The sequence below is a fragment of the Genypterus blacodes genome, unplaced genomic scaffold (assembly GCF_046128005.1).
Source record: "Genypterus blacodes isolate CSIRO-AG114 ecotype Tasmania unplaced genomic scaffold, CSIRO-AGI_Gbla_v1 ptg000236l_1, whole genome shotgun sequence".
Taxonomy (NCBI): Eukaryota; Metazoa; Chordata; class Actinopteri; order Ophidiiformes; family Ophidiidae; genus Genypterus; species Genypterus blacodes.
The window spans coordinates 87,026-101,493 of NW_027467034.1; the positions used below are offsets into that span (position 1 = coordinate 87,026).

Here is a 14,468-nt window from a genome sequence, read left to right on the forward strand (position 1 = left end):
TCTCAGTGTTTGTGTGCATTTTGTGTTGGTAACAATCATAACAATCATACAAGGCTCTATTAGTTGCTCCAAAAGCAGAACTACTGGTCATAGTCGCCCTGAAACTTGAAACTAACTCTACATGTTAATCTTCAACCGCAACACGCTCTTCCTGCATTCCTTCAGAGAAGCAGGGGCGTGTTCAGGCGTATTGTGTGTGTGTGTGGTGTAAATGTTCCGTCAGTGAAGAAGTGTGCTGTGAAAGGTCAATGAGGCTGACGAAGGCGTGGCCTGGAGGAAACAGTAACACAAGCATGCAGGTAAAAAGCATAACGCCTGATCAGAGCACACATACTGTATCTGCTCTGTTCCAGTGACTGTCAGCACACGGACAATGACACACACACTCCTGCTGTGGGTTCTCATCCTAACTGCCTCGGTTAAGCTCGCAGGTAAGCCACTGGATCATGTTACCTCCACTCAATGGCTAATTAATAACTAAAGCCTGGGTCTAACCCGTCTCTCTATTCAAAGCACTTTCACTTTGTGTGTTCAGTGTGTAGCTCCATAGGAATGAAAGTCAAATGTGTTCAGACTAAATATGATCAAAACATTTCATTGAAATGTGAGGAATTTCTTGGCTCTTTCTTGGATTCAAAGCTCAAATCCACATTTGTATTTGACTTCTTTTCACTGTGATTGGTTGATATTCAGTATTTACTTACAAACAGATCTGTGTTTCTTTAGCTGAGTAGAAGTGTTTAGTGTTCATTTCTCGTGAACTTTAGTTGAACAGAATGTCTATTTGCTGCATTTACTTGCGTAACATATGTTGAGAGCGGAACTGAATACTGTTGCGTCAAAATGTGTGAATTTCGGAGATTCTCTGCAGCCTGCAAAACCTCAAAAACAACAAGTGAAGATGATGATTAACACTGTGTAGCATAAACTAGGATGAATGGTGGCAAGTGTGTACTGACACACACTTGTTGTCATCACATGGACAGTCAATATAAATATAAACATAAAAATGACGTTAAAGCTTTGTGGATAAGATGATACAGTTTTGAGGCTGGACTTTGATCCCAAGTCAAGCACTCCTCAGGTGCCGCTGTGTACTAGGTAACAGGTAAACATTACTCAGACTGACGGCTCATTTCCTTGCAACTCCTGTTGACCGACTGGATGACGATGATGATGGTTGTGACACTGGGTGGTGAAGCAGACAGATAGGTTCGGTTTCCACACAGCACAACTCATGGATTAAATCTGAAGTAACAAAAAGTACTTAAGTGTGAGAAGGCCGCTGTCTTAATATAACTCCACCCAGGCTGAAACGGCCCGGACCAACCAACACTGCTTTTGATTGATTCACATTTTCTGTTCGGAAAGACTTCTGTCCATTGGTCCCATCCTAAATACTAGAAGCAGCAGGCATCCACAGCAGAGGGTTGGGCTTTGCTCAAGGGCAATGGCAGGAGCATAAATCCACATGGACATGGAATAGGGCCAGCATGGGCACTATAGACTCACCGTGACCTTGCTGTGGTGAGTCTATAGTGCCACAGAGCTGCCACGCAACCCGTATGAGAAAGAAGCTATGACAATGTATGGATCTGGAGCAAACTCATCGTCAATAATATGTTAAACATGTTGGAGAAATTGATTAAAAATATGAAAATATGCCCTCACATCCCAATGTTAAGGAACAACTGGATAAAAATCCTAGATCTGCTCCAGGATCCATATGGAAGCCAACATATTACTCAGTATTTGGTGAAGTGCAGCTTTGTTTTATACAAGCAAAATCCAAAGCGTGTCATTGAACTGGTGAGACTGACAGAGCCTTTTGTGTTCCTCTGCTTGTCAGTGGTTCCATTTGATAAGCAGCGTACGGTAATTATAGAACAAACCCTGACGGGGCAGCGGCGGTCCCTCTTTAATCTGCTCTCATGTTTCTTATCTGCTGTGACGAATGTTGAATTCAGGCAAAAAGAGAAAATGACCCTCAAACCCAGAATGAACCTATGAATTATGAGCTGATGAATGAAATTGAGCCCAAGTCTTAAAAGTTGTCAGTTTATTCATGCATGAAGCTACAGCAAAGATTTTCAGCCTCAGGGCCACGACCCCCACATAGGATGAGTTGATCAGTTGATTTGCAATGAGATGGAATTTCTTGACGTCAGAGCAATAAAACCCAGACTTCAGAGTTTGCAGCACTTCTCTTTTTGAAATTGGCATTGGGCGATAATGTCGTATTCTTAAGTAACAATGGAAATGTGGAAGCTGGTTTGCCGTCTATATGAGGAAAATGGACATGTGTAGGTTAGTGTGTCTACGGTTGAAAGGCACAGATCCAGACATCACACACACTGTAGATTTGTAAAAAAATTCAAACTTCAAAAGAAAGTGTGATTTCATGACACATTGAGGCTATTTTTCCACCAATAACACACTGACAGCATGCAGCATCGCTCATTCTTCAGAGCCTCTCAGCTGAACACAGAGTGACGCCTGAAGCAAAGCACAAGCACAGGCAAGAGTTTAGCTCCTTAGACAAATGAAAACCAAACGGATAGCAGAAAGAATCCCACCGGCTATTGATTTCTCCACTGTGGCTTCACTATATTTCAAAGTGGGGAGTTGGAATTCAAGTCAATCAGATCAGATGACACATTCGCAGATATCTGACATGAAAGAATTTGAGATCTGGTTCTTGTGGTTCTGTTTACATGTTTACAACACGTATCCAATGTGTGCTACATGTGTTAGCTTAGTGTTACATGGTAGCATAGTAGTGATCTGGAAAGTTTAGACATTACTGCAACTCTGCATTGAAGAAATCTCAGACAACGCTTTGGTGGTGATTATTAGCTACAAGACGCAGCGTGTTAAGGGTTGGAAGGCACATTTTCCCTAAGATAAGCTTTCCTACTGTTGAACTGTGTCAGCTGTGTGAATTCTTTCATACCCTAAAGTGATTACCAGGTGAACGTGTCCTCTCTCCACAGTCAGTCACAGCCCTGACCTGGACGGGGTAGAGGACTATGAAGTGGTTCGACCCATCAGACTTCACACAGTCAGAAAGAGAAACGCAGAGGTACAAGGGAAGCCAACAGTTACAGAACAAACAGAATAAAATGACTGAAGACTGAATCATAATTTTCCTCTTCCACAGCACCTGAGGCCAGAAACCATCAAGTATGCAATGACAGTGGGAGGGGAAGATATTGAACTGCATCTGGAGCACAACAGGTAGGTTGAAATATTACAGAGAACATGTTGGATACACACTTTAACTACTAAGAACACATAAGACAAGTTAACAACAAGGAACTGTCAACATGAGAAGAAGTCCAGTCCGTGATTATCATCAAACTTTCTGTTTTTACTTCTTTCTTCACTCACTAAATTCCTTCATAAGACAAGTTCAAGACAAATTATGTCCTAACCAAGTCCTAATGTGCTCTGTGTCCAGAGTCCATTTAGATCAGTTTACCTACGTGATGCTAAATGTTATAATTAGATGAAAATGCACATTAATATGTACGTACAAATTCATATTTCAATAGGCTTATCGTTTTTCATCTTTGGTTTGGGGAAGTGTTCCAGTTATGAATTTAGGTAGTTAGATTACATTTTGATATAATGGTTAGGGTTAGGGTTAACACAGTGTCAACACAGTGTTCCCATGGTAACAGTCTGTCTGTGTTTCCATGTTTGGGGGCGCATAGGAAGTAAAATAACATCCTTTTCTTTTTCATTATCAGTGAATTACTCACCAAAGACTACACTGAGACATTCTACCAGACAGGCGGCTCACCGGTCACCACCGCTCCTCAGAACATTGTAAGTTATTGGAAAGCACAGATCACATCCTAACTTATTTATTACTTCTGGACTTGCAATGAAATAAACAGAGCACTGCTCTTATTTCCTCATCACCCTCATCATTGTCTGTCAGGATCACTGCTACTATCACGGCAGGATTGTGAACGACAGCGAGTCGGCAGCCAGCATCAGCACTTGTGACGGTCTCAGGTGAGCCTCATGCTGCATCGTCTCGGCGTCATCAAGAGGTTCACACACTCCACCCAAAACATTAATAGCGCGCGCGCACACACACACACACACACACACACACACACACACACACACACACACACACGAGTGCATATTGAACCATTCCCAGAAGAATAAATGGTAGAAACAGAGATAAGATAATGACATATAAATTGACAAATACAAAGAACCAGTTTTTCTTGATGACAAAGCCCATCGGACCAGAACAGTTTGCCTCATGGAGCCTGGAGCCAAACAGATAAACAAGTTACCCAAGATAACCTTTGAGTGTCACACTTGTCATTCCAGCGTCAATTAAGTACAATAGTTGCACTAAGTTTAAAGTTAAACTGCTCAGCTAAACCTAAATGATGAATATATGTGCAGTATAAATGCAAGGTTTGACCAAACGTCCCTGGTTCCCATTAAAGATGCAATCTAATCAATGGGACAATATCTGCCTCACATGTGTAGAATCTAATGATCTTACTCTCTGTTTAGGGGCTACTTCAAAACAGCTGCCCAGAAGTACCTGATTGAGCCCCTGACTGCTGATGATCAGGGCGATCATGCTGTGATTCGCTACAATGAGACCAAGTTCACGCCCGCGGTCTGCGGCGTCACCAACACCAGCTGGAGCGACGACTTTGAACCCCCAACCAGCCGCAGCCGCTCCAGATCAGCGGTAACATCACCACTCATGATACAGTTACTGCTCCTAAAAGACAAATGTGGCTAAGTCTAATTATTAAGGCTTTCGAAATTGGTTTGTAGTTTATATGGGTTGATATTTTTATTTATGTTGATTTTAATAGTTTCATTCAATATTCTCAACTTTCATCTCATATTCTCAGAGGTTCATTCAGTCATTTGAACTATGTACTGAGCAGCATGCCATAATTATATACATATATACACACACACACACACACACACACACTCACACACACACACACACACACAGATTTATCTCTATACTGTATATGAGGGGGATGGTTTTGTCTTCTAGGGTCCAACTATTGTCCAGAAGCAGAAGTACCTTGAGCTGTACCTTGTTGCTGATCATCGTGAGGTAGGATCAGATTATAACAACTGAGTAAACAAATGTGACACTGAATCACATGATACTGAGTCATCATCATCACCTCAGGTTCATGTTGATGTAACTGAGATGATGTTGCATGAAACGTTCTAATCGCACATGTTAAGGAATCATTGTTCAAACAGGTTCATTTGTCCCATCTTTCTAAGCTTTTGTCAAACTGTGCCGCGTGTAATCATTAAACATGTGACAGATTTGTGATGTGGGTGACTGCTGAGTCAAACTAAGAAACAGGATGTGGGCCCTCTAATATGATGATACGCTCTTTCAGTATGTAAAGATGCAGCGAGATCGCATTGCATTGAGGAAGAGGATGTTCGAAGTTGTCAACTTCGTCAACATGGTGAGTCAACACCTCGGTGAATTCCTAATGACGTCTACTCGCCATCACCAATTTATTTGTAACTACGGTCCTAAAGTCTCCTCACAGTTTCCTCTCATTTTAGGGCAAAAATAAGTGCATGTAGATTTGTTCTGACAGCCGCTCTGCTGGTATCGCCTGCAGGTATACAAGCCCCTGAAGACCTTTATTGCCCTGGTGGGGCTGGAGATCTGGTCTGGCGGGGACTTGATCTCAGTGACGCCCCCTGCAGGGTCCAATCTGGACGCCTTCATGAAGTGGAGGAACACTAACTTACTGCAGAGGAAAAAACACGATAATGCTCATCTCATCAGGTTAGAGATGTTTATGTGACGGCTGCAACAAATCCTTCCATTTTGTCAGTTTTGGAACAATTGTGATGCCAACCGACGATGAAGAAACCGTGACATGCTTACTACAAATTATTGATACATATTTTAATAATATGGCAAGACTCTCTTTAAACCTGTACAGGCTCATGTGTGTGCTACTTTGTGATAGATTAATTTTCAGAGGGATTGATTTAGAAACATTAATCACAACACCTTATCCATATTTCGGCACCTTTTTCTTCCATCTTTCAGTGGCATCGACTTTGAAGGAGCCACGGTTGGCCTGGCTTTCATTGGGACCATGTGCTCAGGTCATTCTGTGGGCGTAGTGCAGGTAAGCTGTTATCTGTTATCTCCTAGCTCTTCTGATGCACTTATCTGTTTTCTAATTTGTCCTTTTTTCTCATTCATCTTGGTACCTAACTTATTGCACTTCTACTCTAGCGCTAGTTCTGCTTTTAGCTGTTGGTTTTGGAAGGAAATGCGCTTACGATTTCTTGTGACCTGAAGTTCTTTTATCCACCTTTGTTGAACGCACTTGTTGGAAGTCGCTTTGGATAAAAGTGCCTGCTAAATGACCCTGATGTAATGTTAACTGCAGAGTTCTCAATCAAGCAATTCATTAGTAACTATTCCTGAACTTGTAGTATGACAGGCTATAATATTTCGTGGCAGCAATGTAGAACTTCCATACTTCCTTCATTGATCCTGACCTCAGCATGGCTGCTTTAGAGTTCTGATGATTGTTCTGATCATACTGTAGCCCATCAGACACTCATCTTTTTCCAAATATAAAAAGTTATGACTTTAGTTATGACCCGTTTGGCAAAAATGATATTTCTTCCACTGCAGAGGATGTTTAGACAGATGACGAAGGATTCCTTTGAAACAGAGCTTTGCTGGCTATCATGAGTTGAGTTGTAAAGGAAAACGTTTGACCACTGCGACGCCTCTACACTGGGCTCAGAACACATCAATCATCATTCAGTTCAGCACATTAGCTTTGTAATGATGGCTATTTGTTATGCTTTTAATACTCAGAGGCTGTGCCAGAGAGGCATCAATGTAACATCGCTGCTGTCCTGACCTGTATGACTTTATCATTTGAATCATCATCTATTAAAAAGTACCCAAATCATTTATCGTCATTTGTTTTAGTAACACTTCTGAACAGGAAGTTTTCTTCCTGTGAACAGCATTTCGAAATGTCCCATGTGGTGAGTCTACGTCTACACTGAGTAAGAACAGAGGAAGTGCCGACTGACAGAGTCAACACAACTTTGGTCAGAAAATTAGGGCGAAGCCGATCAAAGAAAACAACATGTTCTTATAAATGATGAAAATAAATGCCTCATATCTAAGTGTTGTTTACCTCTCAGGATCACACTGACCGGGCCATTGGGGTGGGAGCCACACTAGCCCATGAGATGGGCCATAACCTGGGCATGAGCCACGACGACTCCAGCAGCTGTGCTTGTACTGGGGACAGCTGCATAATGGCTGCAGCCCTCAGGTGAGCGAGTCTGTGCTGCCCCGGCCTCACAAGCCTCAAAGGGTCAGGATCTGATCACTGTGCCCAAGAAAGACAATAATACAATAAACTCACAACCCTTTGAGTCTCTACATGATGGCACTTTCATTTCCATTGTCATACACAGACCAGAGAGGAACAATTCCAATACATTTTTGTTGAAACAAGAACCAATGACCACAGAGTCAAAATGTTAGAATCAGTGTCAGCATTCTAAAATGTATCCCATTCTAAACAACATGGAACCGATACTGTTATTCTTTTCCCAAGCTGGAACATTCCAAAAGCTTTCAGCAGCTGCAGCAGCAACAGCTATGACAAGTACCTGACATCTCGGACCCCCGGCTGCCTGCTGAACAGACCGGACTACAGACAGCTGGTGTCTGAATCGGTTTGTGGGAATGGATTTATGGAAGTGGGAGAGGAGTGTGACTGTGGCACAGTGGAGGTAAATGAGACAAGAACACATTCAAACACCCAAACTACGTCACCATTGATGCACTTATTCATCACTTTGGAAATATAAGGACATTTCATTTACATATGATACAACTGAACAGGATCTGATCTGGACTTGTTTTGGTTGTGGTTGGCCCTTTGCCCTCTTATCAGAGGGAAGAGGCTGGATGAGAGCATTGTGCATCCACACGCTTTTCTTGGAAAATGGAAAAAGTCTCTGATTTACTCCAAATCTTCAAACTCTGAGGGTTTTGTTTAGAGTATGAAGTCTTTATGATGGATATCAGAATCCTCGATCCTTCATTTCAGGCTTTAAAATAACTCTTTAAAAAGAATGTAGACTTTGGAAATAACAGCATCATCACTTTTATTAAAACAGCCATAACAGTAACACAGCTTGTAATCATCAGGCTGAATGTGCAAACATTCCTGTGACAGAAATGCAGAGTCGTGAATCTGTTCAGACCTGTTAGACGTCAACGAGCTAAAAGACAAATAGCAACAAGCTCAAAGTCTGAAGATGAGACCAGATGACACAGAGGAGCTTGTTTTCAAACAGGAAATGATTTCTGCTTTTCCCCCTCAGATTGCACAGCAGCTCACCTCTATATGACAGCTGATCTGTCACCAGAGCACAGTGGCACATTGTTGTTTGCACATTCTTTGTTTATAGCTCTAATTACAGCGCTAGATCTATCTATCTATCTTTTGAATTTTACAGCAGCATCACTTGGAACAAAACAGCACAACAGCTTGTAATGATCAGGGCGAATGTGCAAACATTCCTGTGAGAGCAATGCAGCGCTGTGACTCTGTTCAGACGTGTTAGTCTGTCTTTGGTTTTCACACTGGACAGGAGATAAACAACAACAAGCTCAAAGTCTGGATTGGTATACAGATTAGATTTGTTTCCTGACCCTTTTTGTTGAACGAGCCCCTTCATCGCTCTGCAGCCTCTACAAATACTGAGGTGTTAGTCAAAATAGTGATTTGTGTTGTGATATATTGTGTTTTCTACTGAACGTCCTAATACAATCAACCTGATGAGTTTTGTGATTGGCAACACAGGAGTGTAAGAACCCCTGCTGCAACGCCACCACCTGCACCCTGACAGAGGGGTCCAAGTGTGCTGCAGGCGAGTGCTGTGACAAGTGCCAGGTGAGTCAAAGTCATATGACTCCTTCATCTCACTCTCACAACCTTTGACTGAACAACAGCAGAATAACCCCATAAGAAGCTTTCACTGACTAAGTTTGTGTGCTTGAATAATTATAGAACCAATAACACTGAGGTCACAATGAAGGTATATCAGTCAATACTCATTAATATTATTAATATTATTGTACTGCGCTGTGCTGCTGTGTATGATTACTTTGGGTTGAGATTTACTTCTATGCTAATTTGACCAGTTACCGGCCTCTAGTGGGCAAATGGTGTAGTACAAACACATACATCCCGAGAGGAACGGAACAGGTTTGGGTGAATCTGACTCTATATACATTTAAACCCTAATACGACATGGCCGTGAAATCAAATTGCTATATTGATGTAATAGCAATTAGCAAGGAGCACAGATGTACGGACGGACCAGAGCTCTACTCTGCGCGCGCGCACACGCACACGCACACGCACACGCACACACACACACACACACACACACACCGGACCGTCCCCAGTGAACCCAGGTACAATTGGTTGGAAGCCTGAATGACAATGAAAATAGTTCAACTCACGTAATCTAGTGAAGGGTTCCGAGTCCAGTGAAGGGTCCCGAGTCCAGTGAAGGCCCTTACACACAGTCTCTGGATCTTCCACAGGACAGAACTCAGCCTGTCCGCGGTCCATTCGTCCCCGTGAGCAGCAGCTCCATCTTCACTCGTCGGTCGGCGGTTCTCTTACCGACACTTCCGTTTCTCCCCCTGGACCACATATTCACGTCACTTTCATTCAGTTAAATTTATGAATATAAATAACTACTTTTTTGTTTCAGTAGTTATGCATCCAAAATGATAACAAACATCAATATAAAATACATGCAACAATGAAACGCAGTCAACAGGAAACCAAAACAAAACTTCAATTCACTCTGTGAATGGATTTATATTATTGTGTTTAAAACCGCTTAATATAATATTAATATAAATACACATTCCTAGAGTTAAATATAAGCATATACATAACTCAAAAATGGAATTTTGCAAATCAAAACGACTGTTAACTGAACCCAGATCTGAATCCTCCTTTCAAAACTGCTACAGATCCTCTCACGGGCCCACGAGTGCCGTATGAAGCGGGACGTGTGTGATCTTGCAGAGTACTGTGACGGGGAGAGCGTCAACTGTCCTGAAGACGTCTTTGCTGTAAACGGCCTCCCTTGTGATGGTGGACTGGGCTATTGCCACAACGGTCAATGTCCACAGAGGGAACTGCAGTGTTATAAGATGTATGGACCAAGTAAGTGTTCTACCGTGTGTTTTTGGAGTTGGGACGTCCCGTGAAAGCATAAAGTTAATATCATCATGGATCTCTCCGTGTCCACAGCTGCTGAAGTGGGCAGTCCGTTCTGCTTTAACCAGAATACCAGAGGGCTCTACTACGCCTTCTGCAAAAGACCTGTGAAGGATCGTTACATCCCCTGCCAGGAAGAGTGAGACCCTCCAGATTAAAAGCTCCAAGTGATTCAAACTAAACAAGTTGTAGAGTAAAAGAATTTCTGTAAGATCAGATAAAAAGACACCTCACTAAGGATGATAAACCTTAAACCTTAAACTCCACGGCCTCCCCATCAGGACAAACCTTGCACTAGCCACACACATAAAAAGGCCAATGTGTTGTTAGTCCCCTCCAAAACCTTTGTATTGTCAGTGGACAAAAGTGTTGTTTCAGTACCAGAACACACCTTTGAGACACACAGCATTACATGAAATATGTTACAATAATACAAATTGTCTTCGTAGGGATGTGATGTGTGGGAAACTCTTTTGCTGGAGAGGAAACGACAACCCGAGCTACGGCCGCATGGTCACCTTCGCTCAGTGCAAAGCAGCTTTCTTTGAAGATGAAACCAAAGACTATGGTCAGGTGGACACAGGGACGAGATGTGGCGATGGGATGGTAATGTCCTGCCTCCGCCTGGTTAAACGTCAATCTGTGTGTGTAGTGTGAATCGACTGAACTGACTGCCCGTTCTTTCAAGGTGTGTAGCCAGAATGAGTGTGTGGATCTTGAGACAGCCTACAGAGCCACAAACTGTTCAGCCAAATGCCCCGGCCACGGTGTACGTACGCCACGCAATGAGTCAATATTAATGCAATGTAATCACCTCACAGGCAAGTTCATAAGACTGAAATATAGCGATCTCAAGAAGTCTTTACCTTGTTGTGTTGTTCAGGTGTGTAATCACAGGGCTCAGTGCCAGTGTCAGCCTGGTTGGTTGCCTCCCAACTGCGATTCCAAGAATGAAAGTTTCGGTCTTTCTAGTGGTAAGATTAAGAGATCAAATCAACAAGAGAACATATCAAACAAACGTGTGAGTTTCAATGACTGATTGTGCGTCATTGCAGGAGCCATTGCTGCTATTGCAGTAGCGTTGATACTCGTGGCTCTGGGGGTCGTTGCCGCTGTAATTGGGATCTTGTGGAAAAAGCGACAAAGCCCCATTTTACCCAGGTGAGGACTGAGCAGCAGGTCTTTGATGTGGTTATGTATTCTTAAGTTTGAGAATAAGAATTGTAAATCTCTGTCACTACAACAGCACACACACCCAAAGGAAGCAGCCGCCGATGGCTCAGTCTGCTTACATGCACAAAAGGCCTGTGGCCAGTCAACCCACTCCAGTGCCGCAGGTAAGCTGCACTATGTCACAGGGATCACATTGTTTTGGTTTACATGCTATGGCACTTATGAAAACTCATTCATTTTAGATGGCAAGACCAAAGCCCAAAGGAGCTCCACCTCCCCCCCCTCCAGCAGGGAACAGACCCAAACCCCCGATCCAGAGCTACAGCGCCGCACGGCAGGTAACTGGGATTCCTCGGATTTTAGTTCACCTGAGAGAAATCTGAGAAATCCACATCATTTTTAAAGGGATTTATACATACATGTATGAGTTGTATACGTGCATACTGTTTATGTGTATGCATGTGTATGTGAATGCGACACTCTGCTGCTGAAGCTCTGGGTAGAATGTACACACACCATCTCTCCTTCTCTCTCTCTCTCCGACTTCATGAGGAAGGAGTTAGTCTGGACACTTGTATGTGCTTGAGCTTGAGTGTTCTACATGCCTATCCCTACAGGATTATAAATGCACTACATGTTAACGTTTCATGTAAACATCTGAGTTAAGTTTAGGATAATAGGAGCTACTGTGTGAATGTGCATGTAAATCAGTTGGTTTTGTCCCCCTGTAGGCTCTGAGGCCTGTGGTGCCACCAAGGGTCTGATATCAGACACAGTGCCACCTAAAGGTGAAGCAGGGAAAACGTACCAGCCCCCTCAACTCCCAGCAACACGCTGCTCGCAATCCAGATTCCAGATTATTACTGGAAAAGGTGAAGGTTTCCTCTGCAGTTCCTTCCCTGCAGCTGAAGCATCAAAGAGTGTGTTTGTACCAATGACATGCAGACTGCAGCACAAGCAGCAATGCACTAAAGATGTTTTTAAATAGATGTTTCTCATATTTGGACATAATTGTATAGGAGGAGCACAGATTGTCATGAGTTAAGCCTGTGTTAGACAAGTCAAGATGTCTGCTTCATACAGAACTGAACCATCTTCACTCTGATGGAGCTCCACTGGAGAAATGCTCCTGCCTAAATGTGAGCCATATCATTTTATACTCTTCTATATAATATATACAGATCACTGCACATGAATGCATTTATTTTCGAACAGTGTTGTGTCATTTGAATAGAATTAGATTTTTTTAACCGTATACTGTACATATATATGTAATATATAGGATTAATTTAGCGGTACTCATTTTTACTGTCTTTTTCTTTGCATGTTTGTTGATGTTGGTTGCCTAGCAGCAGTTTAAAGTAGCAAACTTATCTGGGTCTCCTGTGTAACAGAGAATCCGAGTGTCTCTGTGTATCTGTGAATGCAAACATCACATTTTTCCAGTAGATTTGAACAAACATTTTGCAAATACTTGAATCTTGTGTCAGTTTGCAGTCACGCTGCCACTCAGACATTTTTTTTTAACAATGTATGTTTGAGCATTTTTTGTAAATAGGAACACAAATAAGTGATTGTTCTAAAAAAAAAATCCTGTTTATTGGGGATATTTATTGATGTTTTTCCAAACTCAGAATTCCATAAGGTCATCAATTTCATAATCTGAGTCATGACTGCTGAGCATCACCACAGATTGAAACTTATTCAATTTATTCATTTGTATTCATTCATTGACACGTTGACAGGGTGTTCACAATGTTTGACAGATTTTTGATGAACTAAATTGCTTCTCTGTACATAGATACCTGCAACATATGCTGAAGTGTAAACATGAACACTGTAGTTTGATATGCAGGGATGTATGTTATATATCCATATGTCAGTATGGAGCAGGGATGTGTTATTCTACTAATTGTTGTATTACTCATTAAATTGTTTTATGTTCATATGGATACCAAGCACTCCACTCACCCCCGCTAATCTTTCATGTTAAAGTCAGAAAGCATCAATCTTTCATGTCCTGTTAAGCCCATTATCACACACAATGTCTCAGAGGAATGTGAGGGTCCACAACAACAAAAAGACCCTGACCAAGAATCAAGGAAGAACTCTGTAAAGCCTCAACATGGAAGGAGTCATGGAAGAAACAGATTGTTGTCAGAAAGTTGGAGGTTTCTGTGTTTGTGTCCAGTTCACAGACATCGAATGGACAGAAGGAGAGACAGAAACAGCAGTTAATCGTCTCCCACGTCTGTGTGTATGGACCATTATTTACTTAACAGACAGTTAATATCTCTATCTAGTATTTATAATGACACAGTTCGTCCTCATGCCTTTTCAGGCTAAATGTATGAAAATACAACCCAAATAACAATCCAGCATTATAAAGATATAGTTATTATATTTATAATACTACAGACTGAAGCCAATAACAAGAACAATAAACAAGCAGAGGCTTCAAATATATATTTTGTATAAAAATCATATTTGCTCAGTTGGTAATAATGTCAAAAATACTTCCCAGTCTAACATTGTCTAAGTAAAAATAAAAATAGAAGTCTGAATCCAAGAAGGACGCATTATCAGCAAACTGACAGACAATTCAGGAAAATGTCCCTGATGTCAAGATTGAGGAGGACTTGTTCTAATATGATTAGTTGAAAATTTGAGAGTGAAAAGGAGGAATGCAAGTGCAGGAGAGGAGCACTGACAAGATGCAGCATGAACCCATCCATGTTTTAGACCAGTGTGCTGTAAGTAGGTTCTGTCCAAGTCAGGTCAAGTCCATTGTAGTTGGATTGCCCAATATAACAAACAACGTCTCAAAGATGATGTCGTACAGACCCACAAGATCAGGGGGGAGTCCTGAAGGTTGGTTGGCCTGCAACCTGCTGCATTCCAGCTTTGCAAGAGATTGATGCCAATATGGTCCAGACTGCTGTGAGTGTACACACATAA

At 42.0% G+C, this 14,468-nt stretch overlaps 1 protein-coding gene across 1 annotated transcript; it reads left to right on the top strand.

Moving 5' to 3' along the window:
- Positions 1-275: 275 nt before the first annotated feature.
- LOC143016584 (zinc metalloproteinase-disintegrin-like berythractivase) lies at positions 276-13,476 on the top strand. The gene is made up of 22 exons (XM_076170982.1): positions 276-431; positions 2,994-3,082; positions 3,161-3,237; positions 3,753-3,831; positions 3,947-4,023; positions 4,546-4,729; positions 5,054-5,116; positions 5,418-5,489; positions 5,652-5,821; positions 6,092-6,173; positions 7,219-7,352; positions 7,641-7,818; positions 8,898-8,987; positions 10,088-10,283; positions 10,371-10,476; positions 10,787-10,943; positions 11,026-11,106; positions 11,221-11,311; positions 11,393-11,498; positions 11,584-11,674; positions 11,753-11,848; positions 12,242-13,476. The coding sequence occupies exons 1-22, from the start codon at positions 374-376 to the stop codon at positions 12,272-12,274; spliced, it is 2,310 nt and encodes a 769-aa protein (XP_076027097.1). The 5' UTR covers positions 276-373; the 3' UTR covers positions 12,275-13,476.
- Positions 13,477-14,468: the final 992 nt, after the last annotated feature.

Excerpts from the sequence above, each read along its gene's own strand:
- LOC143016584 (XM_076170982.1), top strand. The coding sequence starts at position 374 with ATGACACACACACTCCTGCTGTGGGTTCTCATCCTAACTGCCTCGGTT. Across the intron at positions 4,024-4,545 it reads AGCACTTGTGACGGTCTCAG|GGGCTACTTCAAAACAGCTG; the intron begins GTGAGCCTCATG and ends CTCTCTGTTTAG. Across the intron at positions 4,730-5,053 it reads GCAGCCGCTCCAGATCAGCG|GGTCCAACTATTGTCCAGAA; the intron begins GTAACATCACCA and ends TTTGTCTTCTAG.